Source organism: Drosophila gunungcola, unplaced genomic scaffold, assembly GCF_025200985.1.
Source record: "Drosophila gunungcola strain Sukarami unplaced genomic scaffold, Dgunungcola_SK_2 000001F, whole genome shotgun sequence".
Classification (NCBI taxonomy): Eukaryota; Metazoa; Arthropoda; class Insecta; order Diptera; family Drosophilidae; genus Drosophila; species Drosophila gunungcola.
The window spans coordinates 8,921,420-8,948,859 of record NW_026453197.1 but is presented as its reverse complement, the minus strand read 5'-3'; the positions used below and the strand labels follow the sequence as shown (position 1 = coordinate 8,948,859).

Below are 27,440 nucleotides of genomic sequence, written 5' to 3'. Positions count from 1 at the left end.
CGTAAAAATAACAAAGGCGTTAGCGAAGGGACGACGGGCGACAGCAAATAGACGCTTCTCCCATCGTTATAATACAGTTGTGTATATTTAGCCATTGCAACTAATTAATTTGACGCAAGTAAATGCAAGTATAAAATAAAAAAGGCCAACGCAAAGCAAAAGTACAGTGAAAATTGGTCGATTGTCGGCGCACGAAGACGAACACGAATAAGAAGAAGCAACGAAACAAACGAGCAAGAGAAACGAACGGCGATTTCGCTGTATGTGTGAGAGTTCGCGCGCGTGTGTGTATGTGTAGGGTGGAATATAAACAAAAAATTAACAATACAAAAATCAAGAACAATTGCTCTACTTGGCGAAAAGTAAAATGTCACATTTGCCACTGGATGCACGGGCTATTTTGCAGTATCTTAATGATTTGGGCTATAGGAATATATCAGCCGAGCAACTCCGTGAATTTCTGAAAGGTAAGCAATCCGTACTAGTGTGTGTGCGTGTGTGATTTTGGTTTGTTGTTTTTTATGCTCAATGTTTTTAAGTTGCGGCTTTTCGGCTAATTTGAAACGATTCGTGACCATTGTTACTTATTTTTTCCCTCAACAACGAACGTGCATGCAAAAGACAGGCGAGAGAAAGAGCAGCGGCACTGCTAGAAATACGGTGCAACGGAAAAACAGAAAAAATAAAAACGAGTATTACTCGGAAATTGTGAATAACACAAGGCGTAGAAATGTACACACACATGGCACAGTGGTTGCAGCAGTAACCAAAGACATTCGGACTACAAATTTAGGAATAAACGAATAAAGACCGGCAACGAAGAAAAACGACATTTCCAAAGCGCTCGTACTATGGAATATATTACTCTGAGTAAAGATCCTAAACACATGGCTTTAATAGGGCCCACCGTACAGTATTTTTGGTGTTTTGCTTGTTGTCATAGTTGTTGTTGCTGCCCTGGGCCAGCTTTTATGCATGTGTACGTGTTTGTGTATTTTGGCCTCCACCGCATTGTCAGCTTCATCCGCGACTTCACATGAATTTTTTTCCACAAACATACACATACAGCTGCGGGCAAAATAGTAGGCAATTTTTTGTGTTTTTCGATTGAATACAATAAAAAAAATAGAATTATAAACTTAAATTTTTTTTTAATTAGAAGCAAATACTATTGTATTAAAAAGGGAATTTCTATTTTTTTAAATTATCAGTGCTATTACTTTTACTCCAACTGTTCGCATGAATGTTGTGTGTGTGTTTGTTTGTTGTCTACCTTTTTCCCTGTCTCCTCTCTCTGACTCTCTTTGCGTTTTGTGCGTTTTTTTCGTGTGTTATTTTTTGCCTTCGCTTTGTGTGCTCGTCCTCTTTTTCTTATTTTTCTTTGTTGTTGTTGCCGCTGCTGCCGCTGAGGGTTGCCACTTGGTTCTCTGGCGTTTTACTTTGCGCCAACGCTTCGTGTTGTAATGGCGAATAAAAAGTGGGGGGCAGCAAAAGTGCCAGCGCAGCGTGCCGATGTGCTCGTTTTTCAGGTTATATTAACGCCCGTCGGTATATATTGAATGTTGGGCAGATAATTTATTTTCCAGTGGGTGAGTGCTGTGCGCGGGAGGGGACTTGCAAGGTTGCCGGACTAATTACAAATTTGAGTTTAATATCGGTCATCGGTCATTATGCCTTTGCCAGTTCATTCGCATTGTTTTTTGGTAGACGTACAAAAACCGAAACAAAAAATATGAATGCGATGAACAACAAACTGAGCAACGAAATAAAGATAACAAAATAAGAGATATATAATTAAATATTGGGTGTTTTAAATAACTTCTGCTTAAAATATCTAGATGTGTATGCAAAAATTATAATAATAATAAAAAACAAAAACTTTTTCGCCAAAACAAACAAAGAAGTCATGAAATAGTGATATAAATTATCAATATTAACTTGAAGATAGTCTTTTAAAACATATGGAGCTGGTTTTCCCTTAAGTGTTTCCCCAACTGTTTCTACTTTATTTAATTCCTTGCATATCGGCTTTTCGGGTCTTTTTGCGCCGTTTCCAAACAAGATTAAAAACTAAAACTGGTTTGAAATCGGCCGTGTAACAGATGTGTCATCACTAGCTTTTCGTCGCGCTGGCAACACCTGGCCTACCTGGCAACCCTCTGTCTCATCACAGCTGCTTCTTCTTCTTCTTCTTCCACCCGCTTGGGTTGTGTTTCGGTGGTCCCATTTTAATTTGGAATTAAAATAAATTAACTCACACTCAACATTCGATGGGCTTTTAAGCTATACATACCGAAATGCATTCGAATGCAGTTATTGATTCGATTTGTGTGTATCCAAATGCAAAATTGCATAACACACGACGCCCACAAGGAGCTACAAGAAGAAGAATCATCAGGAGAAGGATTTCTAGGCAGTGATTTATTTGTTTTTAGTTGATTTATTCGTGGCATATAAGTTTTAATTGCGGTTGGTGTCGGCTTCATAACTACAGTCAAACTTCCAATACTTCAAATTACAATTAATAGCAGAAGAACATTAAAAGTGGTATAACTCGACCCATTAGAATTGGAGGGAAAAATAATTCGGCATTATTTTCTTCATTGTTTTAAATAAAAATATATATTCTAAGTACAAAAATAATAATCAAAAACAGTATATAATAAAAAAAAATACATTTAATGTTAATGTTTAAATACCATATATATTTTTAATTGTACTATTTGTTAAAAAAAAACTTTTTAATTGTTTGTAGTAATTCATTTTTTTTATTTCTCTTAAAATCTACATTAAATGTACCAAAGATGAAACCATTATCAGTTATTTAAATCCTCTCTTAATTTGCTTAAAGTTTATGAAGTTCGACTGTAGGTTAATCCCTCATGCTTAATTTTAATTAATGGTGTTTTATTCAATCTCTTTTTTCTCTAATTCTGGGTCCTTTGACTGCAGCTAATTTGCGCCAGAAGGTATGCAACCGCAGTCGGACAAACAAAGCGCCAGCAAACTCGCAACAACAACTAGCCACTCAACAGCAGCAACTTCAGCAGCAGGCACTCCTCCAAAAGTAAAGGTCATCAAGAGTAAACGCCCTCTGTGCCACTTTAAGTTCTACCTGGACATCTGCGATCATCAGCTAGCAAAACGCATTGAGTCTGATATTAAAGCTTTGGGCGGTCATCTTGAGTTCTTTCTGAGCGACAATATCACACACTTCATCACCGATAAGCCGGAAGTTAGCAGTGGAACACCCGGAACACCAGGCACACCCAGCACACCAACCAATCACTATCAACAGGATGATGGTTCGGCAAGGAAACCGAATCAAAGGCAATCGAGAGCGGATGCTATACTGAGTCGCGTGCGGAGGAGCACGGTTGGGGCAAACAGCAGCAATAGCACGCCTACGACATCCCTAAAGCGAAGCTATACCGTTTGGCAGACAGATTACGCCCAACGCTTCATTAAGCGCATTCAGACCGAGCTTAAGCAATACCTCGAGGGCAAAAAGGAAGGCGGAGGAGCAGGAGGCTCAGCTAGCCCCCATCACATTCAGCTAAAAAAGCAGTATGTGAAGATCGAATCCGTCAAGCGTAACTATAGACCTTACTACCATCTCATCAAGCAGCCAGACGACTGGCCTAAAATAGATTTAAGCAGCGAAGACGGCGCCTTTCGACTACTAACCAAGTCGAAGACGAAGGAAAAGGAGCAGAGCATGACCCGCAAGTCTTTGGGTTCACGAACATCCCAAAAAGAGAAACCAGCAGCAGGTGAAGAGAAGCCACACCAGCATCCAGCCCTGCAGCAGCTTAAAAAACAATCAGCAATCCCGAATAGTCCGCGATCCAATTGCCGCGAGCCCAAGGATTCGAGTGAGAAACAGGGTGGAGTGTGTGAGATCTGCAAATTGGAGTACGATATCCTGAACATCCATTTGCAGAGCAAAGATCACGAGCTGTTCGCCAAGAATTCTGAGAATTTCCTGGCTCTAGATACACTTATTCGTACTTCGGCGAATGTTAATCGGTTCCTGGAGGAGGAGCCCGTAGAAAGTGAACTGGACATGGATGTGGATGAATCTTTAAGGTAATGAGGAGCTGCAGAGTCCCCGCCAGAGGCCATCGCCAGCATTGCGCGAGAAATCAAAGAGAATAACCAAGGGAAAGCATTCTTCGGAGAAGTTTCAAGCGTCAGCAGTTGCCTCACCCCAAACTCCTTCTCCTGGTGGCAAGAAGGTTTTGGGAAATCTACCCGGTAGTCTTTCGGAGCTCCAGCGCCAGGAGCATCCAACTACAGCTGCGGCAACGCCCACAACGAATTCGGGCCGTAGGAAAACTCTAAATTCGGGTCTATCACCGCCGATAAGAGCCATGTTGCCACCATCCTCGCTTTATAAAGTTGTGGAAACAAGGGAGGAGTGTGCCACGCCTCCACGAGGGCGAGGAAGACCGCCCAACCAGGTGGACTCGCCCTCTCTGATTGTCAAGTTCCAAAAGATCCGGCAAACGGAGTTGCAACGGCTCAACGGGGAGGCGGAGAACTTTATGTTCCCTAGAACAGCGGTAACAACAACGAGGAGCAGCAGTGAATTGCCTACGGATGTGGACCGGCAAACCACCTCAGATGTAAGGGGCAGGTACAGCATATCCTCCGCCAGTCTAGACACCAGCACCAGCGAAGCAGAGACGAAGGAATCTTCAGGATTACCCACGTCTAGCATACGTAAGCGAGCCCAGGCGGTGGGAAGGCGGAGAAAAGTAGGAGAAGGAACAGCACCACAGGAGCTACTCCAACGCCAATTGTCCACCGGGAGCAGCAGCAGCAACAGCAACCAGCAGCGCTTTCCGAGCGCCCCCATCCAGCCAGAAGAAGAGCCTCAACCGCAGCCACAGCCGCAGCTAAAGACCAAAATAAAGCAGGAGCAAGTGGTGGCCACCAGGAAAAGCAGTCGCACAGCCACGGCCATTGTGACAGCGGCCACTGCCAGCAGTCATCAGCAGCAGCAGCTAAGGCAGACTACCAGCCGGAAAATGGCCAATAAACTGGAGGATCGGATGGGGGAATCAGTAAAGCCCGAGATAAAAATAAGTAAGGAAGTTATTGAAGTAGAGGAGGAGTTGGAGGATCTGGAAGACCTCTTGGATGATGATTTGGAGGAGGAGGTGGACAGCAGTTTATCCTCTGACAGCGACGAGGATTACATAGCTGCCACTCATCGAAGAGCCACGGCAACAAATCGCAAATCAACGGATACTAGAGAAGAAAGAGCAGCTAGGCGGCTTTCCAGATTAACTATAAACCGTAGTGCCGGAGAGCTGGATCTAACCGAAACCAAATCCTCGCCCCCAAGAAGAAGTCGTGGAAAAAGCCAGAAGCCGTCGAGTCCCACGAAAAACAAGGTCAAACAACCGAAGGCAGTACCACCAGTGATGGATTTGTTCTTCGATTGCAGCAAAAGTGAAAGGCTTCAAGAAATGCAGTATACTTTTGAATCGCTTCCTAGTGGAGAGCTTTGGAATCGGGTGTTCTTGCGACAGGATGCTGGAGAAGAGAACTACTACACGTACTACGGTAGCACTAATTATAGAAAACTGCCCTATGAAATGGGTCCCATACCCATGGCCAGAACATTGCCAGCACATAGTTGTGTTATGTGCCGTGAGGTCAACGAGGGAAAGCCGGAAAAGGAGGAGCAGCTGAAGCAGGAGGATCAGAAGCCTGTTCCCAAGAAGGAAGTTAAGAAGGAGGAGGAAGACAAGTCCTCCTCATCCGCAACTTTCAAGAACAAGAAGCTGCATCTTCTCCAGCGTTATCAGCAAGAACAAGAACAACTCCAGCAGCTGGAGGGCAATTCCCTAGCCACTGCCATAGCCAAATGTGATAGCAAGGCCAGCACGCCAGAACTGTTAGAAAGGGAGTTTGCCTCGGGTTCTTTGGGAGATCATCGTGTGCAGTTGATAGAGAGAGTGAGAAGCACCTCCAGTTCCAGTTGCAGCAACAGCCAGCGGAGCGGGATTACCTGCAGAAATAAACAGCTGGCACGGATTGCCGAATTGCCGCCAAGGAAATCCCCTAGAGAACATGCTTCTACACTGGCTTTAGTCAGTTGCATTATAAGGCAGCGTCAGGACTCTCAAAGTAAAACCAACTCTGAAGCAGAGGAGCCACCTCCCCCTGTAGTTGCTCCAAAACTGAAAACGCCTATGAAACAGGAACCAGTAGCACCTCCATCGCCGCGAACTACTCGTTCCCAAGCTGCCACTCCTATCGAGGAACTTCGCTTTGCCACAGAGATCAGCGAAACGGTCAAGAGGATGAGGCGAGGGCAGAACAAATACGATCACTCCCCGCCAGCACCAGCGCCAAATCCCACAACGGAAACTTCATCACCAGCTAGAAGTCGCCGCTTGACTCCTGCAGCACAAAATCTTGGTCAGAGTTACTCCCGCCGTTTGCAGTTCTCAACCAGTCAAAGGGAATCCTCAGCGAGTGCTCTGTTGGGCAAGCGTAACAGAAGAGGTAATCCTCCATTGGCTGGAACAGTGCGTCCAAATCCTCAACAAGCTCCCGGAATGGGTGTCTTTCGAGGAGTTCGCAAATTGCCCAGCAAGAAGGGTCTGCTCGAATACGAAATGGAACCGTGTGCCCTTAAAGCTCTGGATCAAGCCAGCCAGTATTGTAATCCAGGTTTCGTTGCCTGGCAGTTGGATAAATATCTAGAGCTGGCCGGCAAGGAGTATGATCTGGAAGAAGACGCACTGTCAGTGGAGAAGGAGACCGAAGTAAGAGAGCAAAGGCTTGTCAATACGCCGCAGACTCCACCACCCACTGATTGCTTCACCAGCGAGTTTGACCTGTGCGATTTGATCTTGGGGAGCGCAGGGAGTGGTGATGATGAAGAGGATTTAGTCAGAGGAAACCTACCGGGCTGCAGTCGACGGGCTAACAACCTTAACCTATACGCCACCTATTATAGAAAGAAAAAGAGCCTGAAATCCAATCGCACGGGCTGGCCAAAAACTCAGCGTAGGCGCAATGCAGGTGGATTGGGACGATCGCTGCCAGATGAGCGAATTAATTTCCAGAAAATGGGTCTTGCTGAGCTTCATCCCATTAAGCAAGAACCTATGGAAACGGAGGAGGAACAGACCACCACCACTACAACCACTACGACATCTGCGACGAGGGAAAAACTGCTAAGCAAAGAAGATGAAGATGATGAAGGTGGCGGCAATCCAGGTAGAGGACATGGCGATGGATCACCAGCCGATGATAAACAGAATTCTCGGGAAGACGCCGTGATGACTCCGCCAGCCACCGACGTCGATGAACAGGCTGAACCGGAGGCGGATGAAATGGAAAGTCTGCCCGAGGAAGATGAAACCATGGCGGATTCTGTGGATCACCAGCAGGATGATGAGGCCGAGATCGAAGCCACCGATGCGGATGTTGAAGAGGAGGAAGAAGAGGAGGAGGAGGAAGAGGAAGAGGATGTCTTTGAAGATGCGTACGAAGAGCAGGAGGTGGGCAAGGAGAAAGTGGAGCAGTTGGAAAAACGGTCACGGGTTCCCTCCATATCTGTGACCACGCCACCCGAAGAGCACGCTACGCCGGGCAAGAAACTTCTGCTGACATTGCTTAATGGGCAGAGACTGCAGGCAACCTCCACACCGAGTACCAGGCAAGTCCAACAGCAGCAAAGAAGAACTCCCCAGCTAAACGGAAGCCTAGGCAGCTGCATTTCGCCCAGTGAGAAACTGGGGGATAATTCGGACATTTTCACCGTTTCCTCGGATGGACTGGATACCGATCTGGATTTGAGCAACACCCAGGCGGGCGATTCCCATGATCATTGCCCTCACCAGACGACGCCGAAGCGCAAGTTTGACATCTCCAAGTACGCGCCACCGAATAATGGAAAGGCGGCGAGCAGTTGCGCTGCGGAAGCAGCCACGGCTGCGGTGAAATCACTGGCCATCTCGCAGTTTCTCAAGAAGGAGGTGCGTGTCACCTGCCGGCGGCTAAGGGCCCCATTCCGACGCTTTCGATACCGCCGTTGAGCACCTTGTGTCATCATTATCATCATCCAGATCAAGAAGCGCATCATTCAGCACCAATCACGTTTAGCTTTTAGTGTGTACAGCGACGATGAGTAATAAGTTTCAGTTTTTAGGTATTTTTAGGCCACAAATCCCTCCAAAACCACAAAAACAAAGCGATTTCAATTCGGACATCTTTTTAAATGTATTTACTGATTAAATTTGGCGAAATGAGACATGAGACTTGAATGAATAACTATGTACTCATTGGAAACTGCCAACATTGTTTTTGAAAGATTCCATTTGATCAAAAGGTATTCCGACAAATTTAATCGAGTTAACAAATGAGAAGATCCCAAAACATCCATCAACTAAATGTAGCATAATTTAAACTCACACACAAACCACACACGGAAATACGTACATAAGTCTTAGTTTAATCTTAGTTTAGCACAAATTCCCTGACCCCCAAAAACTCCTCATCAACAATTTCGGACTATTCCAAAATCTCTCATTTTCAATATAGCTTTTAAGTAGACAAGTTTCCATTTATCGTTTTTGTTTTTATCTGTGGAAATCACCTATTAAACTGTTTTCATTTTCTTTGCCATGTACTATTATCAAGTCAACGCTCAAGCAAAGTAAGAAAAGGAAAAAGTAAACTATGTAACAAGAAATAAATTAATTTAAACAAAAAACCAAAAGCAATTGTAAAAATATTAAAACAAAGAGTACATTAAATTAAATATTCAATTAAACATATATCAGTTTTCATTTATTGAACAAATCGAAAGGGATGAAATAATGAAGGTTGCGGAATTGATAGATGGATTTTGTTCGTTCAGATATTTAGTTTTGTGTTGGTGATATTTGCATTTAATTTTCATATTTAGTGGTAGTACTTTTTATAATTTGGACTCCAAAAAATTTTAAAAGGAACTATTATTCGTTGTTTTCTTATGACTAAAAGAGTTACAGTTTAAAACACTTTAGAACAGTTTCCTATTAGCAAGTAAAGTACGGATTAAAGCTCTTTTGAAGCTTAAATTTTCATTTGTGTATAGAATATATAGATCAAAATGAATACAATCATCAATTATCGGAGGCACAACGTAACTGTTTTAAAGGTTCCTTTGTAGCAATTTCCTGCTCTGGTCAGTCGAATTAATTTCTTCTTTCAGAATGAAGACAATTTAGAATATGCAATTTGATCAGCAACCATTCATACTGCACCAATCACATACCCACAATCCAACATCCCCATTTCCCTGCTAATGGCCACTTCTTTGATCCGATCCCATCCCCATTTAGACTTGCGCAAGCTCATCAAATATGAGGAACGTCTGGCGGAGAACGCAAAGGAGGGCAACTTCAGCGGCCTGCATAAACGTGGCACCGTCAGCTCGCGTGCCAAACTAAATGGAGAGATGGACAAGGAGAATGCGGCACCATCATGTCCATGTCCGTCCGCCAAGGAGAAGGAGTCCAAGACTGACCAGGATGATGACGACCAGCAGCAGCGTTCCGATGGCGGTGCTGGCTTCGCGGATTTGGCTCGTCTTTTTAAAGAGAAACTCCTGTTGGAAGCATCTGTGCCTCCACCGGCGACTAAGGCATTAGTTCCTGAAACGTCTAAGGCAAACGGAAAACGTCGCAGCCGCAGCAAAACTCGCCAGGGAAAGGAGGTCCCTATGTCCAGCTGCGAATCGGAAGGTAACGAAGAACGTCCGATCCAACGCCGTCGTCGCAGCAAGTCGCATCCTCGCAGTGCTGGTAATTAGTCGCCATTTCGTCATTTAGATAGTTATTATTATTGCAGCCTTTTCTAATTTTTAGTTCGTCGTCGTGGCAAATCCAAGCACTGCGATCCGGTGGCTTTGTTTCAGTACTACCAGAAGGAGTGGGCCCATTTCCGCAGCCAGATCCCCGGCGAAAATGTTCACGTGAATGGCCGCTTCGGGGTTCGCCACAAGCCAATGGATCCAAAGAAGTGAAGATATATTTTCAATGCAGCTATTACTTACATAATCCCATACTTCGACCGATTCCGCTTTTTAACTGCAGTCATTCACATTTATTTATACTGTTTTCATTTTATAAATCATTATTATACACTAAACATTTAAAACACTTCAGAAGTCGAATAAAATAAATTTCTAAATTTGTGTTTAAGTTTACTCTTTATATTTGTTTTGTTTTTGTTAAGTAATGGTTGAAAAATATACAAATCTTAGTATTAGCTTAGCGTTTACTCGGCATTATTGCTTTATTATTTCAAGTTTTAAGTTGTCAAAATTGTATTTAAAAATTATAAATTTTCACTTTTTGCTGTGGGGAAAGCAAGCTTCAAAACTGTTTTGAAAATGTTGGAGCGACGCCGAAGATCCCAGATGAGACTGGATCCCCTATTACCCATTCCAACTGGAACCACCACGATGCGAAGGACACGTCGAGTGTGCGTAAATATCGAAGCTAATGGCTCCGGGCCCCTTAGATCTCGAAGAAGACGAAGAAGGGAGTTACTCAATACTTTCTTCATGACCTATCCTCCAGCTTATGACCCTATGCAGCTGGGTCATCCTTGGGGCTTTAATTTCTGTCCTAATGAATTGCCTAATGCTTATGGAAATTTATTTGATTTCCCTGACCGCTTAAATGCGGGTAGAGCAGTATGAATATGATACTCCTCCGACAGAAACTGGTCCCCAGACTGTTCATGAACTCAAGGATATTTTTATGGGGTTGGATAATTATTTGCAAGCGGAAAAGATCAAGCTGATGGAGAATAACCAAGAAAGGCCCATTTCCAGTGAGAATCACGAAGACGAAAAACTGATTCCGAAGGAAAGCCAACTCTCAGTACTAACTGATATAATGTGTGAAACCATTGACAGGTTAAACAATTACTTAGCTAATCAATCCCAGAAACAGGAGTGTCCGTCTGCTCTTAACCAAATTAACCCGTTGGGGGGTAGAATACCACCTGTCCAGGTTTTGCAGCTACCAGTGCAACCGATGATCCTACAATCTTTGCCTCCTTGTCCACCGTGCAATTATTTTGCACCATCTGAATCCTGCTTACAAAAGAAATCCTCTGATCGCTTGCCTTGGTTAAAGGAGAGAAAACGTAAACGTCCCTCTAAGCCCGCTGCCTATATACACTTGCAGAATCAGGGAAGCAGTACCGATGATTTGGAAATGTTGCCAAAGATCTTGGAGTCATCAAATTCGGCGGGTAAAACCGAGAAGTTTTCAGTTCCCCTGCATTCTCAAAGTCAAGTGATGAAGGACGCTGGCACAACTATGTGCTGCTCTATGGAATGTTGTAGGGAAAGTTGCGGAACGCTCAGGAGTCGGGAACACCTGCCTCCTACTTCTATGCAGAGAACTCTTCCAAAAGCTCCAATTTTACCGTTTTCTCTGTTAACAACTGTTGGTTATCCGCCACCGTGTGTCAAGGCTCCACCACCAAGTATTAAATCAGAGGACGATTTGGATGATCAAGAAAGGTTCTATAATCCGACAGGTGAATCCATTGGCTCCCCTCAAGCATCTAGTTACAGCTCGAGCTGTGATTATCGCCATCAAGGGGGAAATCTAAGATACTCCTATATTGAAGAGGAGGAGGAGCAGGTGGATGAGGATGACTGGTATCAAAGTGCTAGCAATAAGTTAGCTGAGTTAGAAGTGGAGCAGGACTACTTTCAGCTAATGCAAAAGCAAAGGCAAATTACCAGTAAAGATCTGGAGTCAACCAGTGAAAATAGTTTTATAAATGTTATAGCCACTACCGATAAGGCACTAAGCACTACGGAACTAAATACGCAAAATGCCAGAGAGCCTATGCAAATTGAGAGGGTTTGCAAGAAGTCCTCCATGAAACAGCCACTTGGGCTTATAAATGGCAGCCAAAAGAGAAATATTGCAGGCCATCATAAGGTCATGTTTGAAAAAGTGAAACAAACGGAAGGTGTGCAAGCTCAACCAGAAATGAGAACCATTGGGACGGATCCAATTAGAAATGAATCCCTTTCCACAATTTTTACAGATCAGAAGGTATTGAAGCCCAGAAGCAAGAGTACTCAGAAACGCTCTGTTAGGCGTAAAAGCGGAACGATATATTAACTGAATTAAAGCAATCTTGTATTGTCTTTTCAAATTTTAAATTTAAAATTATTTTTCTACATCTTTTGGTTCCGTTTCATGCAGGGGGCTCGGGTCAAGGCGTTGGTGGTTATGATCACTAAATGCTATTATGTTCTGTGAGGAGCCGACGCCAGAGCCGGAGAAGATCATCTGTCGCTGCAAGAACTGTGTGCTCGGCATTCGGATATCCTTCCCTGGCCAGAGCCCCTGGGACTCATGGCAGAACGCGACGGCGATAAAGATGGCCTTACGAATCGTCGAGTGTCAACCCGTACAATTCAGTCGGAAGAAAGCGTCTACACCATTCGAGATATCGATGACAAACAGAACACTCGTTACAAAGATCGTGCCAATCTGCGAAATGAGTCGGAGCCTGTCACTCCTACTCATCAAGAGGGCACTCCAATTATCAATCAGGCAACTACTCCTATTCACCATGGGACCAATAGTCCTGGCCCATACGGGGGCAACACGCCAATGCGGGCTGCAACACAGGCTCCCACACAGGCTCCAGCTCAGCCTACTATCCTTTTGATTGTGGTCAAGTAAGAAATATCTTTATTTTCTGTTCCAATGACAAATATTGAATATCCCAGCAAGAACGATCCGCCACCGTTTCCAGGCAGAGGGTATCCTGGGGCTGGAGCTGGTCAATGGCATCAGGGTCAAGGACACCTGGGACCGGGACCGAGAGGCTTTCCAGGTCAGGGTGCCGGACCCCCAGGGTAATATTAAAATGCATTAAATATTAATAAGCTTAATAGTCCATTAAGTTAGTTATAAATATTGTGGAAACAAAGCAAAGCTTAATAATCCACCAGTTAGTTTTTAATATTATGGATACAAAAATGTATTTTGTTAACATTTTTCAGCTATTATCCACCACCTTCATCAGGAATTGCACCAAGGAGAAGATCAAGACCTAACTATGGGCATGAGAATGTTTGCTAGTAAGCTGTTAGATAAATATATTACTCCAATTTTTTTTGAGGATGTTAAGATATTTTAAATGTTTGCTTAAGTATTCAAAAAAGTTATTTATGCCTTCTTAAAATTTCCAATTGATTTTTAACTTTTTTTCCCACAGTGAACAGCCGCCGACAAAGGTATGTACAAGATCTATTAATTTTGGCTATTAACTAAGTCCTTATCATCATCACAGCGAAGGCTATCGGAATAATCGATTTGGGTAGAGTAGCGTATCTAAGATTCTTACCGAATAATTTATTGATTTGTTTATTTATAATATAGATATCAGGAGGATTGGAGGGGACACTCGAGGAGGTAATCAATTTCTCTGTTATGCTAAAATTTGTGTATAAAATCCTGAACCCATCCAAGATTAAGACACTTCAATAATGTCTACGCCGATCAGCCACATATTAATCGTCATTCAGAAGCCCGACGTAATTGTCGATGTCCCAACGTTGAGAAGTCTCAACCGGGTAGTCCCCCAATTATCGAAGATACTGATGATCACAGTGACGATATCCCTCACGCAACGAGTAACAAAAAGGGCAAGCAACGCCTCGTAGGAAGTGGAAACGGAAGGGGCCAGTCATGCTATTGTCAACAATCCGAACCAATGAGACCTCATGGAAACGAACCAGAAGGACCTTCCAGAAATTATCCGGAAAGTGGGAATGATCGAGAAAAGGAAACTCCAAGGAACACGATGGGACACATTTCGGAAATGGATAGCCCGCAGGAAGTGATTGTTACCGATGCCAAAAACAAGACATACAAATGCATACAGGTCGAGGATAAGATGTTTTTCGTAAACCCTATTTATTACTTATTTATATCTTTAACAGGTGCCCATTTGCATCTCCACTGGAAAGGCGAACACCTGTCGCTGTTGCAATTGCGCTCCCGCTCCGGAGCCTGACGAAGAGGAGTTCGTCAACGAGGAGGCGGAGTGCACCTGCAACCGACAGGGCAAATGCACCTGTGTTCCCGGCCAAATGTTCAACGATGAGTTCGGCTGCGAGTGTGATCTCACCAATTTGGAGCGTACTCTGCGGGATCTCATACCCAATGCCGATTGTATATGCTACTTGAAGAAGAAACGTCGCAAACGGCGCAAGAAATGGGCTCCGAAAGTCTACTACGATCGTTTTGCAAATCCCCCCTTTGTCCTTAATCCGAAGCCCAGATGTTTAGACTACGGCAACCGAACTTACTGCAATCCTTGCTGTAATCCCTGCTGCTGTGCACCAGTGGGAAAGAGCTGCTACACCTGTGACTATGGCTGTGGCGGGAGTTGTAGGTGCTAGAAATCCGATAGTATCAAATACAAATCATCCTGATATATAATATTTAAGATATTCCTAAAAAATCCTCTATATTCTCAGATAACGCCAGAAAACCGCTCACTAGAAGTTTTCTGGCCTTAACTGACAGTTATTGAGGATCTCACATGACTATAATAACAAGATAACCCGATAATGATGTAAATCAAATAAACATATTTTAAGCCCAAGTAAATGCAAACAATTTTCTAACAATTGTTTAAATTTATTTATAAGGTTTTCATATGTAAAAGCAAAGTAGTAAAAATTTTTATAGAAATCTCAAAACTTAGGAAAGATCCTCATAAATCTTAAACCAACAAGCTTTTTTTGTTACTTTACTTATCCAAAACCCAGAAATCAAGTGTTGTTTATTTTTAACTGTCAAATTTAAGCAGCAATGTTACTGAACCTCAGCTGTCTTTCCTAAATTGCGCTCCTTTGAGATGGCTGGCCTAAACAGAAGGCTGCGCACCGCCCAGCAAATCCTCCTGCGGCGAGCTCTAAGCAAAAGCATTGGCAGATGCCATGTTGCCACCGGATTGGTCCCGAGCAAGGGTGGCATCGTGGACTCTCCATCTCTGATCACAGAACTCCAACCGGTCAATCCAGTTAGGGAGAGATCCTCGTCCAGAGCGGTGAGAAAAATCCACAGGCTTTTGGCAGCCAATCCCTTGAGGATTTTGCAAGAGAGGAAGGCGGAAAGAAAACTGCCAGGATGTGTGCTGCAGAGGAAGGACTCTCGTTCATGGAGGGAACTGAAACCAAGTGGTATTGCCTAACACACAGAATCATAGCTGCCTTTAATGCCCATTTACACTGTTTTCTTTCTAGAGCATAACCCAACCGTTAGTGGTCACAGTCTCAAACTCAATGGCAGGGACAGCACAAGATCTCGGCATAGTTCCTCCACTTATCCTTCTACCTGGCAGCTAAATGTTAGTAGGGCCAAAGAGGAACTTCAAGACAATTCTCAAGGATCTCTAGAGGAGATTCTCAATTGTTCGATTCTCAATCGAACGCCCTATGATCACAAGCTTAGTATTCCCCTCAAGTCGAACAATTCCTGCCAATGCAAAATTAATAAGAAATCAGAAAGAAGGGGTAGAAAAACAAAAGGAGTTTCTGAGGCTCAGACCCAGACAATGAGAGAAATCGGAAGCAAAATAGGGACTCTTACAGATGAAAGAAATTTTCACGGAAAAAGCTGTGATTTAAGTGTGGAATTCCAGAGATTAAGGCAGAGGGTGTACAGCGGCGAGGATGTCGGTCTAGATCGAAAGATATGTATATCGCCATCGAAAACAAGCGCCATATCTAAGGTCTCTTTTAAGTGTGAAAAAACTTGCCCTGGAAAATCCTTCGAAAACTATGGCGGTTACAGCCCTTCGGAAACGGATATTGAAACCGAAGCTGAACACAACACGAAGTTCGAAAGTCGATTTGATTATCTAAATAAAATAGAGAAGATCAGCAAACCTCCTTCAAATGCTTGTATGAAGAGAAGCCTTAATATGCCTGGCAAATCGGAAGTCCATCAATATATTTCCCAAGAAAACCGAGAAAACGAGCCCATTAATCTGGCTGAGTATGAAGATCCAAATTATGAAATTCAGAGAAAGAACCTAAAATGTTTTTGTAATAGGGCACATAAAAGAGACAGACTAGACAGAAGTGGAAGAGCTCAGGATACTAAATGGATAGGACATTGTAGCAACCCCATATGTACCTCAAAGGAATCACTCAAACGTACGAAAGTGCAACAGTATCTGGGCAGAAGTATTCCAGAAAACGGACGCCTAAATCAACCAAACTTTCAAGATAGTGATCAAAAAATTCAAAGAAAACACCTCAAATGTTTTTGCACGAAAACACTGAAAAAAGATAACCCAGCTAGAAGTGTAAATAAATCATTTGATTCTCTGAAATCACATCTAATGAAAACGGATGCAGTCAGAAGGAGCTATAGAAGAAATGAGGAAAAAATACTTTCACAAGACAGCTTATTATCGTCTGATCAATTTGTTAATGAAGGTAGTGAAGATAATTTTTGCCAAGGTGAATTTAGGACTCAAAGTGTTTATCAAAATAACAAAAGAACTTCTGAAACAACCCCTACAAATGTTTATCAATCTTACGAATATACAACTAATTCCGATGATTCAGATAATCTAGGAACAAAACAGATGGATCAACGCCGTTACAATCAAATCAGGAAACTCCAAACTCCGGAATTTACGCAAGGTATAATTGTTCTGGACATAATTTAAATTAGAGCTAGACTAACCCATTTATTTTACACAGCTGGAGTCACAAGACGACATCCTGATACTAACAATCGATGTTTTAGAACTAAGGAATCATGTTCAGGATCTTTGGAAAATGAAAATGAAAGGAGAGCAGCTCGTGAAAAAAATAGTGGTGTTGTTATTTGCGCAGAGGCCATTACACAGACTTCTGATTATTTGTTGGCAACATTAATACCTGGAAGCATAGACAACGCTCAAGGAACGCATTTTAAAGAATCGAATCAACGGCTAACGAATTTAGAAAAATCAAATATTGGACAGTCCAATCAAGATAACTTCAAGCAAGTTAAATCAAATGAAGCAGATCAAGTACAAAGTAAACCATTAGAACAAGTACAATCCGAATCACAAATAATTTATTCCGACAAAGCGCAATACCAACTAATAAGATCTAGCTCAGTAAAGCTAAAAACGGCTCCAGAAATTGCTCCAAAAAGTAAAAGGGCAATCCCTACACGGAAACGAAAGGGTAGTCAAAAAAGATTTTCCATTTCTGAAAAAAATAAAAAACAGAAATGTGAGAGTTGTGAATGCAAATCAGTTGATAAGGATCAAAAGGTAACCGGAAAGTTATCAACTAATAAGGATCAAAAGTTAATTGAAGTTATATCTCATAGTGACAAGTGTGATGTTTGGGAAATTTTAAATGTTTTGCAAAAAACTGTGGCTGGGCTGGAAAAGCAAATAAATATAAAAAAAAAATTAGCCAAACGTACAAAATCCAAAAACAATTTCAATAAAAGACATTCCCAACTAAACGAGATTCAAAATCGATATGTTAATCAAGCCCCTACCCAAACTGTGCCTGACTGGCAAACAAGTTTATATTCGGAACAAAATCCAACTGATCTGCCTTTGGCTATTTTTCAAGACCAACAAAATGTTGGTAAAATAGATCCTGCTAAGGTTGCAAGACCAACAATTTTGTATCAAACTACTGCTTATAGAACAACAGAACCTGTCAATTCTGGAAACCCTACAAACATGTATAAAACTAATTCTGTTAAACATTTTTCAAGTTCCTTTAAAAATGCAAGTCCAGTTATTTATCAAAACAACACAATTCCAAGAGTCAATGATTATTTAAATAATTACTCCAATCCAGTCAAAGATCAGGTGCCTTATAAAGAGGAGGGAGTTACAAAAGAAACTGAATATGATTATCATACTCAGGAACCCCCTCACAAACCCATTAAATACATAGATGATAACCATGAAAAAATTACTTACTGTATAAATCCTCAATGCAATAGGAATAATCCTCAAATGGAAGTCTACCAAAAGAGTGCTTACGCAAGAACACCAATGACGGATTCAGCATACAACCAGGTTTTAAAGCATACAGCCAATTCAGGAGGGCAGAATCAAAAGGAAGTATGCAAAGGCCCGAAGTATTGTCCATATCGAAGTCAGTACAGACATGACCATGGTCCTACAAGCCGAGGGGTAGTTACTTTTCAAGACTGCGAAAAAATATGTAAAGAAAGGTCTAGACTAGAATGTTTTTGTGATCAAAGGCAGGGAAAACTACTAAAGGGTGGCACGGCTTGGGACTTTTGCGAAAATCCACATTGCCCAGAAAATAACAAATTTAAAAATGTTTCAACTAGAATTGAGAGGAAACAATTTGGTCAAGAAATAAGAGGTTCTCCGCGGGACAATCCAAATTTTCCACACAATGAATTAGTTTCCAAGACACTCACGTATAATCATCAGAAAGAACCATTACACGAAGAAGAACTTAATGAATGTCCTGGTAGAAAAGTTTTTTGCCAAAATGAATCCGAAGAAGATTCCAGTTATTCAGACAGTCAAGAATGTTTTGATAGTCCCGGTTATAAAAAACGGTCTTATCCAAGACAAGAGTGCACACCAAACTGCCTCACTAGACCAATGCATTTTAATCAAGATGATAAAAGGCAAGAATATCCTCTAAGAGAAGAAGACAAAGTCCTAAGAACTAAGAATAATCCAAAATCATGTAGAGTTACAAATGAGGACTATCCTAATTGCCCTGAAAAAATAATAAAGAATTATGAAAAACCAAGACAAGATTACCAAAACGACTATAATGACGATTATTTTGAAAATCCAATATTTCCCGAAAAAAACACTAGATATACATACGGGGCACGAACTAATGCCGATAATTCTCCAAGACTTCGCTCGAAAGGGCAGCCAAAAGTTGGGGGCAACGATTCATGCCCTGAAGATTGTCCTAATTTAGGCTCTTTTACCCATCTAAATAATCGATATAAACAATTAGGTTTGGAAATTTGCGATAGTTCCAAATGTCCAGAAAAATTTAATAGGCTTTCCAATAAAGAGAATTTGTGCAAAGATCCACTAAGTCAGGAAAAAAGAATAAGGTATCGAAGTCAAAAGTATGAAGAAGCTGATTACAAAGTTTGTAAGACCGCCAACTGTTCCGATAAAAGAGGAATGATAGAGGATCGAAACAAATATTCAACTTACGAAGATACTTCATATAGAGTCGGACCTGAAAGAAAATATATTAAGCAGTTGTGTGAGAATCCAAAATGTCATGATAAAAAAGTTTATATGGATATACGGACAGAGGCCGCTGTGAAAGAAACTCCTTGTACAAGAAAGGAACATCAATCGCTCAAAAAAGCATTCCAAATGATGTATCTTTTGATCCAGAACATTTCGAGGAAGATCCCGACTCTTGTACGGAAGATTGTTATAATCGCAAACGTTCTCATTATATCAACGATAGAAGTAATTGTAAAAAACAAGAAGCTAATGATTTTGAAGACTTTGTTAATCCGAAATGCTCTGGTAGATTAAAGCAACCTACTAATAATAAGAATTATAAAGAGAATCTACATGAAATGAAGTTCTGTGAGAATCAAGATTTTCCCGATAAACCAAACGGACATGGATGTCCTGCATATACCTCTGATAGAGGGTGCACTGAAAGAAAATCAAAAACAAATAAAAACAAATCAATAGATCAAGACTTATGCTCTGCAGATTGTCCTAATCGGCGTAGAGTTCTATTCACCGATCTTCTTCGATTCAAAAGGAAACAATCCAATCCAAGTCGGCAAAGCAGTGGAAAATCAGATGTATATTTTGATAATAGTTTCGTATCAAGTGCCTGCAATAAATGTAAGCAATATGTACCTCTTGAAAGCGATCGTCTGGCGATCAAGAAATATTGTGATCCCTGTAACACCAAAGGAAAAAGAAAGACCGGATCTGTAGAAAGCATAGTACTATGTATTAGGCCTGGTACTCAAGCTCCTATTTTTGTTAAAAATAGGGATAATCCCCTTTTGACGAACCCGGTTTTCAATAGCTACGAAAAACATATTTTGGAAAACTTTCACAAACTCCAAGGAGAGAAATATAAGCTTCGGAAATGTTCCGAAGGTTGCCCTTTTATTGTTAATATCAACGAAAAGAACGCTTCAAAGAAACGCTCGTCCGGCTCTAGAGACAAAATTAATATACCGTGTTATTGTCAAAGTGATGAACTTATAGAACATGAATATTCAAAAAAAATTAAGTCTAAAATTTCATTCTTAAATAGTGAAAAATTGCCGAAAGAAGAAAATAAATCAAAAACAAATTTGGCGCCACCTCCACAACAGGAAGAATCCAAGCCTAAGAGAGATAATAAATCGAATGGATTTAGCTGTTTTAAACAAAAAGAAAAATACTTTCAAGAAACGTCGAAGCCAAGAGAAAAACCGCCATCAAAATCGACTGAAAAGAAAATCTTTGAAAAACCCACACCTAAAGAGAAAACCCCACCAAAATCTAGTGGATTCCTATGCTTCAAGCAAAAAGAAAAAAGTCTCAAGGAGAAGGCCAAACAAAAAAAGCAAACACATTCATCAAAATCTAGTGGATTTCTGTGTTTTAAAAAAACCGAAAAGCCTCCTCAGGAAAACCAACCCAAAATACAGAATAAATTACAAAATGAGATTATGGAAAAACCTTTAGGTACAGGTGTTCAATACAGAAAAGAATCTGCTAAGAAAAGTAATGAAAAAATTCAAGTAAAAGACACAAGTAAGAAATCCTCGTCGCGTAGCGTGTTTATCAGTTGGTGCACTAAGTCCCAAACTCCGAAGAAGTCTAGTCGAAAAGAAGAGAAAGCTTCCTCTGATATAGATTGCACCTGTAGTGAAGATCCCGAACCCGAAGATATACCCATGCCTAGATCTGAAGTTCCCTTCCGCTGTCCATGTGCTCCCGAAAATATCGATGACGACGAGGTCAAAGTCCTTTATGACTCTAGTTTCCGTTTCCAAAAAGAAAGTTGCAGCTGTGCCGAAGTTCCAAAAACTATATACTGCCATAATAGTCCACAACAACCTGAGCCAGATACTTCAGATTGGTATGAATCATCCCGTGCAACTTCAACAGTCTCTTCACGCCAACAGTTTGAGGATCAGGATATCAAATACTGTCCATGTGCCAGTGCCAATGGATTCTATAAAATTTTAAGGTAAATATGATTGGGATTTTCCTCGAAAATACCTACATTTTTGCACAAGCTCCCAATCATAATTACCCAAATTAGGCCATTTAAGTTAATGCTAAACTTACCTTTAAATTAAATAAAAATGTGAATCGAAAACTTTATGTTTGACTCAAGTTTTTAACAAAGATTTTAACAAACCGCGTTTTCCATTTCCTCTATACTTATTTTTATCACTAATATTAAATTTGTTTTCTTTTTAATTCCGGTTGAAAAGCCGTTAATTTATATTTATTTTAAATTGGTAAACATTGTTTTGTTTTTTATTATTAGTCCAAACAATTAAATTATTAACCAAAAAGGTTACCTCCGCCAAAGCCACCGCCGAAACCACTGAAGATTTCCTGTTGCTGCTGTTGTCCATATCCGCCAAAACTGCTCTGCTGTTGCTGAAGTCCGATACCAATTCCGGATCCAAATCCGCCGAAACTTTCTTGCTGTTGCTGCTGCTGTCCAAATCCAAACTGGGGCCGCGCCGACGCAATGACAAACAGAACAAAAAAACAGGCAATCTAAAGACGTAATTTAATATAAATAAGTTTAAAAAGATTTTTTAAAGTTGATCAGGACTTGCCAAAAAATTCATTTTGTTAATTTTATAAGCTCGCAATTTCAAAATACGACTATATGAATTATCTTTAAAGGTTTACTGGCAACTGAGCTCGTTTTTATCGGGTCTTGCTATTTATAGTATGCGTTTTCCCATTTAAGAGGTTTAGGGGTATTTTACCTGCCTATACAATTTCCAAGAAAATATCTATGAAAAGTAAATGTATTGCCATTTCTACCTAAGACTATTGATATGGAGGAAAGCAGGTAGGTATAAAAACGGATGTCTTAACTCAAAATACCTAATTTTGAAAGAAAAGAAAATGTGAGGGTTGGTAACTTCATACTATTTCACACAAACACATTGTTTTCTAAAGTACAGTACCACTTGATTTAACTTTGATTTGATTATAATCAGTACTTAGCTTAATCGCTAATTGAAATCACAATGTCTATAAATAGTCGAGTATTGTTAAAATAAAAAATATGTATAAACCAAATGTATCCAAAGTTTTATTTTTATATAGGGGAGAAGTCTGTAAGTTGGTCCATACGTTGGGACAGTCAACATGCTCAATTTTTTCAACTTAACATATTCTTTGGTTTTTTTATTAATATGCTATTTGGTGACTAAAAATAAAGCAAACGAGTTTGAAACCAAGCTTAAGCCAAATTTTGTGTATAATAGTCGATAGTTTTGAAAAAAAAAGATTTTTTTTCGACTTTTTATTTTTAAATTAAAAAAAAAAACAAATCGATTTAGTTTTAAAAATATATTAAAGTTTTCGGTTATTTGGTATAACCATTTCGTTTGAGGTATTGAGGTGTTTTCAGCACATTATTTTTTTCCACCTTGAGTTTTGGTATTTCTCGACTTTCCAAATGTGTTCACACTGAAGCACGCTGCCGGAAAATGTTGCAAAATATTTTGAATAGATCTAGGCAGGTGCTTTATCCCGTGGCCAGGACTTTCGGCCGGAGCAGCAACCAAGGACAAGCGGTGTCCTCCGAATCCCCATCTGCGGTGACCGCTCCTCTGGCAACGAAATCCCCGCTGATTCTGCCGCAAGATTACACGGACTACGCGCCGGTGAGCAGGAGCACGGCCCGGCAGGCGTGGATCGAAAATACGGATGCGGTGGCCGAGCGGAAGATCGGTCTGATTGAACTGCATCCGGATGTGTTTGCCGCCCAGCCACGGGTGGACATCATCCAGGAGAATGTGGAGTGGCAGCGCAAGTATCGTTATGTAAGCATGGCGCACACGAAAACACGGGCGGAGGTGCGCGGCGGCGGCCGGAAGCCGTGGCCCCAAAAGGGAGGTGGACGTTCCCGTCACGGATCCCTCCGATCGCCCATGCTTAAGGGCGGCGGCGTGGTCCACGGCCCCAGATCGCCCACCACCCACTTCTACATGCTGCCCTTCTACAAGAGGGTTTTGGGACTGACCTCCACGCTGAGCGTTAAGCTGGCCCAGGATGATCTGCACATCGTCGAGAACGTGGACATACCCACCGGGGATGCCGAGTTCCTCAAGGATCTTATCGCCGAACGAAACTGGGGACCCTCTGTCTTGATTGTGGATGAGTGAGTATTGCGAAAGGGGGTATATGTATATCACCATATAAACACGTTTTATACTATAAAATGTTTTACTAAATAGCTTTTTTAAAAAAGGAATATTAAACAGCTAATATTCAGATCTAATTTTAAAAACAAAAAGGTTATTTGTTTTAGCTATAATTACAATGAAAACTTTAAAGATATTTAATGAATACTTAAAAACAATAATATTGTTGTCATAGATTAAAAGTATGTTAAACTAACTGCACAACAAATGTAATAACATTAACATAATCTCAATAATATTTGCTCATATTTATTGTAATGGGCAAACAGAACATGTAGTATTTCGGTAATTTAAAAAAAAGTACCTTTTCCATTAAAACTTTGATAATTATTTAGGGTAATAGCTTTATTCATATATTTTTCTTCGTTTCCAGAGACCACATGTTCCCCGCCAATATAAGCCAGGCCAGCGATGATCTGGGATATGTCAACCTGATGCCCTCCTTTGGCCTGAACGTGTATTCCATGCTAAAGCACGATACTTTGGTGCTGACGGTGGCGGCAGTGAAGCATCTAGAGCAGCGACTACTATACCAACTCCATCGCAACGATGCCGCCAGCAAGGGCGGAAAGTTCAAGCTGGATCAAGTTTAGAGGCTAAGAAAGTTAAATCCTTTAGTTTATTTGTAATCTTTACGGATGCCAGAAAATGCATTGTTAATCGATAAAAGAAATTTTGAGTTCACCGGATCTTTGTCAATAGTTTGCTTGTAAAAATAAGTTATGGGTAAATATTTAAGGGATTGTTTTTAGTGAGATTTTTAATTTATAAATGAAAGTGAGGCCTTGGAAAAGGAAGAATTCACTGACGTCCATTAAGTTTTAAAGTTTAGCCCGACATATATCTAAATAATCTTCGATTTTAAGATGTCAACCAACCGTATATATAAAACGTAAATTTTCTGGCTCAGTTCTGTTTATGATTGGTAATAAAATATCAAAAAAGTTTGTGTGGGTTCCGTTTAGAGATCCCTTACAATTTTAGCTGTATTATTTAAAGAAATGCTTCAGTTTATTGTTTGTAGCAGTCAACAAAAACGCTTTCTTCCTTATTTAAGTCCTTTGCCACGGTGACCAAAGGATCCTTATCCGCTTCAGATACCAGGATCTCACAAGCTCCCTTGAGGGATTCCTTCAGTTTAGGGGAGAAAACCTTGAGAAAACCCCTCTCAGAATTGCTGTGATTGCAGAGCAGCACGGTGGTATTATTGTGGGTGAAGTCCAGCAGTTCGTGGTGCGACATTTCACCGGTGATAATGAGATCTGCTTGGATGCCTTTTAGCAGGGATCCTCCAGAGCCGGCACAAATGCCCACGGATTGGACGAGGGTCTTGGGATGGTGATTCACAGCGAGAGCGATGTGCACGCTATTCTCGATGTGCTTTTGCAGTGATTCCAGCAGCTGGCAGAGCTCCATTTTCGTCTCTATGTATCTGCCTGATCCTGTTCCCGGTGGAGCGTTCAGTTCCGGTTCCAGAGGACGAATACTGCCGATATCCACTGCCTGGGATAGCCAATCGTTGACGCCACCACAAGCTTTATCCCACGCCGTATGTGGCGAGTACAATGCTATATCGTTTGCCAAACAAGTGGTCACCACGCGTTCCTTCCAATGCGCCTGCGTGATTCTTGTCAGGGGCTTGAAAATCGGCGGATGATAGCTGATAATTAGCTGCACATTCTTCGCCAACGCCTCGCTCATCACCGGTTCGGTTAAATCATTGGTAAGTAGTATTTTCTTTACTAATTTTTCGCGATGCGGTTCAATCAGGAGACCCACGTTGTCCCACTTCTCCGCCCACGAAATCGAGGCAAAGTTCTCCAGCTCCTTGACCACTGTCGCCAGTTTTAGACCACTATAAGTGCTCATCCTTTTTAGCATGCCTTGTCGTACTTTTATTTGTTAAATATTATAAATTGCTCCGAAAATTTGAAGAACCTAATGCTACAATTTCTTATTTGGAAGTTTGGCCCTGCCAACCTAGTTACAGTTGCTGTTACGTTTTTGGCACTATCCGTAACAGCTGTTATTTATTACGGGCTGACATCGTTACGTAGTTTGATATGGCGCAGTTTTTAAAAGCCACCTAATATTCTAAAATAACTTAATTCTCTTCTTATTAAAATTTAACCTTCGATAAAAAAAGGTCTGCATAAATTGTTACAATTCATGATTTTACTTCGGTATTCGGTAAGCAAAACATTACATATTAGGAATTCTATTGTTTTTTTTTTTTGAACTTTTAATTATAATCTGTAAGGTTAAGTACAAAAAAGATACAGATCATGTCACGGCCACAGGAGCTAAGGCTATCGCCTTTTCTATATACATATTTAGGATAACACATAATTATTTCCCTTATCATAATTTCTTAGAAACCGACATTTTTAAAAAGTAAGATTTATTATGAGAAAAAACCAAAGTAAAATACTAAGAAATTTCAAATGTATGAATGACCCCTGAAATCATTTATTGAAAACAGCTATAAAGGCAATGAATATAATTAATTTTCAATTATTCAGTTTTGTTTGTCCAATTAAGCAGGTTATATTACTTACTCGTAAGTGTTATACCATTTGCCTCATATTTCCTTTTTTAGAGTTTGGGACATTAAAGAATGTGTCTTTTTGATAATGTGTAGGAAAATCGTTTTCTATTTTTAAACAATTTGTCGTTCTCTGGAGCATTATTTTCAACTTTTTATATAAACTAAGGTACATTTTTTTTAAACAATACATTAAACTAACAAAAGCGTATGTAAGTAAAATCGGTCAGAGAATGTCTAACTAAGTTGAGCTAATAAATTCCGGCGGACTTTGCAACATTGAATTCTTATAATTAAATCTAGAAGAAATTTAATTTAAAGAAATTTAAATCTTTTCTTTTTTTAATTTTGTTCAATTCAATTCTTTTATGGAAATTATGCTAAGTGTTTATCATTAAAAAATCAAAATCAAAATATCCAAATATACAGTTCAATCAAATATCAAATATTTGTTCTTAAAAAAACTACAGTTTTAAAATCAGAAAAGTAAGAGACATGGATAACACTAACCATATTATATATTTTTTAGAAACATAAGCTTTCTTACTTGAAACGTATATTTTTAAGATACCTTAAATATATATATTTTGCGATAAAAGGAAAAAATACCTAATGCATGACAAACACATCAAACCTATGAAAAAGCTTAAGGGGAAACAAAAATTAGTGAAACATAAAAAATGGGGAGTTCCCTTATGTAGATCCCATGATGATTAAGACCTTAATATTTGTGACTAAATTAAAAAAAAAAAACTATGGATTTTGCAAATTTAAAACGCGTGACAAACACAAAGTTTTAAAACTCGAAAACATTTAATATGATAACCTATACAGCAAGATGCCTATCATCTTAAGAAAAGCATATTAATATTACCCAGAATGTATGTACATACCTAAACTGTATTTAATGAAAATTGGTTTTTAAACAAAAAAAACTCGAAAAGGTGAACGCTATTTCCAAAACCATGACTAGCCATTAAAAATAATCCCTGAGATTCAGCCGAAATGCTATTATGGTAAAGATGCAAATGACCGCCAATCAGGTAATTTTTTATATTCAATAAATGAAAGTAAAACCCAAAAAGCATCTGAAAAGCACTGAAAACCGCTAAGCTTGATTGAAATTTAACCAAGACCAAATTTTGCTTTACTATTATTGAAAGATTCTAGAACATAGTACTCCTAATCAATACTAATTAGTAAAAAAACATATTTGGACTTTCCTTTTTTGATAAGCACATTCGCATGTATTGTACATGCATATATTTTGTTTTGATAAGTACTGGGAAGAAATTTTTAAAACCAATTATAGAAATTTCAAAAAATTTATAAGATTAATAATTTGCAATTAAAACCCCAAAACGAGATGATACACAAAAATCCCCGAAAGTGATATCAATAACACTAACCCA

General features: G+C 40.3%; 9 protein-coding genes across 11 annotated transcripts in view; 8 read left to right on the top strand and 1 right to left on the bottom strand.

Annotated features, from left to right (window-relative positions):
- Window positions 1–27,440, top strand: part of LOC128261653 (protein cornichon) — a 102,522-nt gene that overhangs the window by 57,385 nt on the left and 17,697 nt on the right. The gene's annotated exons all lie outside the window — the stretch shown is intronic.
- Window positions 328–8,800, top strand: LOC128261634 (protein chiffon). The gene is given in 3 exon segments (XM_052995416.1): window positions 328–467; window positions 2,953–4,087; window positions 4,089–8,800. Coding segments are annotated over 2 exon segments (5,091 nt in total). The 5' UTR covers window positions 328–467; window positions 2,953–2,971; the 3' UTR covers window positions 8,064–8,800.
- Window positions 332–10,219, top strand: LOC128261650 (uncharacterized). Of its 2 annotated transcripts, none has more exons than XM_052995435.1 (3): window positions 332–467; window positions 9,354–9,815; window positions 9,879–10,219. In XM_052995435.1, exons 1-3 carry the CDS (start codon window positions 368–370, stop codon window positions 10,034–10,036), a joined length of 720 nt encoding a protein of 239 aa, XP_052851395.1. In that variant the 5' UTR covers window positions 332–367; the 3' UTR covers window positions 10,037–10,219. The 2 variants fall into 2 exon arrangements, with proteins under 2 accessions (XP_052851395.1, XP_052851396.1); XM_052995436.1 differs by lacking the exon at window positions 332–467 and adding an exon at window positions 7,865–8,003.
- On the top strand, window positions 10,317–12,167 carry LOC128261636 (uncharacterized). The gene is given in 2 exon segments (XM_052995420.1): window positions 10,317–10,705; window positions 10,707–12,167. Coding segments are annotated over 2 exon segments (1,761 nt in total). The 5' UTR covers window positions 10,317–10,405.
- On the top strand, window positions 12,162–14,659 carry LOC128263470 (uncharacterized protein CG42266). The gene is given in 8 exon segments (XM_052998527.1): window positions 12,162–12,358; window positions 12,361–12,733; window positions 12,785–12,913; window positions 13,061–13,138; window positions 13,351–13,377; window positions 13,440–13,472; window positions 13,530–13,944; window positions 14,003–14,659. Coding segments are annotated over 8 exon segments (1,578 nt in total). The 5' UTR covers window positions 12,162–12,297; the 3' UTR covers window positions 14,465–14,659.
- On the top strand, window positions 14,840–19,599 carry LOC128261635 (uncharacterized). Of its 2 annotated transcripts, XM_052995419.1 has the most exons (4): window positions 14,840–15,250; window positions 15,314–16,067; window positions 16,125–16,723; window positions 16,784–19,599. In XM_052995419.1, exons 1-4 carry the CDS (start codon window positions 14,926–14,928, stop codon window positions 19,597–19,599), a joined length of 4,494 nt encoding a protein of 1,497 aa, XP_052851379.1. In that variant the 5' UTR covers window positions 14,840–14,925. The 2 variants fall into 2 exon arrangements, with proteins under 2 accessions (XP_052851379.1, XP_052851377.1); XM_052995417.1 differs by having other exon boundaries at window positions 15,314–16,723.
- On the top strand, window positions 19,504–21,374 carry LOC128261637 (uncharacterized). The gene has a single exon (XM_052995421.1). It carries the CDS (start codon window positions 19,644–19,646, stop codon window positions 21,273–21,275), a length of 1,632 nt encoding a protein of 543 aa, XP_052851381.1. The 5' UTR covers window positions 19,504–19,643; the 3' UTR covers window positions 21,276–21,374.
- Window positions 22,712–24,172, top strand: LOC128261647 (39S ribosomal protein L4, mitochondrial). Its single transcript, XM_052995432.1, has 2 exons — window positions 22,712–23,440; window positions 23,857–24,172. The coding sequence occupies exons 1-2, from the start codon at window positions 22,767–22,769 to the stop codon at window positions 24,074–24,076; spliced, it is 894 nt and encodes a 297-aa protein (XP_052851392.1). The 5' UTR covers window positions 22,712–22,766; the 3' UTR covers window positions 24,077–24,172.
- Window positions 24,473–25,467, bottom strand: LOC128261649 (NIF3-like protein 1). Its single transcript, XM_052995434.1, has one exon. It carries the CDS (start codon window positions 25,362–25,364, stop codon window positions 24,495–24,497), a length of 870 nt encoding a protein of 289 aa, XP_052851394.1. The 5' UTR covers window positions 25,365–25,467; the 3' UTR covers window positions 24,473–24,494.

What these genes read in the sequence shown, in the direction of transcription:
- LOC128261650 (XM_052995435.1), top strand. Translation starts at nt 368, where the DNA reads ATGTCACATTTGCCACTGGATGCACGGGCTATTTTGCAGTATCTTAAT. An exon ending in ACTCCGTGAATTTCTGAAAG is followed by an intron (nt 468 to 9,353) that starts GTAAGCAATCCG and finishes ATCCCCATTTAG; the next exon opens with ACTTGCGCAAGCTCATCAAA. An exon ending in GTCGCATCCTCGCAGTGCTG is followed by an intron (nt 9,816 to 9,878) that starts GTAATTAGTCGC and finishes TCTAATTTTTAG; the next exon opens with TTCGTCGTCGTGGCAAATCC.
- LOC128261637 (XM_052995421.1), top strand. Translation starts at nt 19,644, where the DNA reads ATGAAGTTCTGTGAGAATCAAGATTTTCCCGATAAACCAAACGGACAT.
- LOC128261635 (XM_052995417.1), top strand. Translation starts at nt 14,926, where the DNA reads ATGGCTGGCCTAAACAGAAGGCTGCGCACCGCCCAGCAAATCCTCCTG. An exon ending in GAGGGAACTGAAACCAAGTG is followed by an intron (nt 15,251 to 15,313) that starts GTATTGCCTAAC and finishes TTTTCTTTCTAG; the next exon opens with AGCATAACCCAACCGTTAGT. An exon ending in AACTCCGGAATTTACGCAAG is followed by an intron (nt 16,724 to 16,783) that starts GTATAATTGTTC and finishes TATTTTACACAG; the next exon opens with CTGGAGTCACAAGACGACAT.
- LOC128261649 (XM_052995434.1), bottom strand. Translation starts at nt 25,364, where the DNA reads ATGCTAAAAAGGATGAGCACTTATAGTGGTCTAAAACTGGCGACAGTG.
- LOC128261647 (XM_052995432.1), top strand. Translation starts at nt 22,767, where the DNA reads ATGTTGCAAAATATTTTGAATAGATCTAGGCAGGTGCTTTATCCCGTG. An exon ending in TCTGTCTTGATTGTGGATGA is followed by an intron (nt 23,441 to 23,856) that starts GTGAGTATTGCG and finishes CTTCGTTTCCAG; the next exon opens with AGACCACATGTTCCCCGCCA.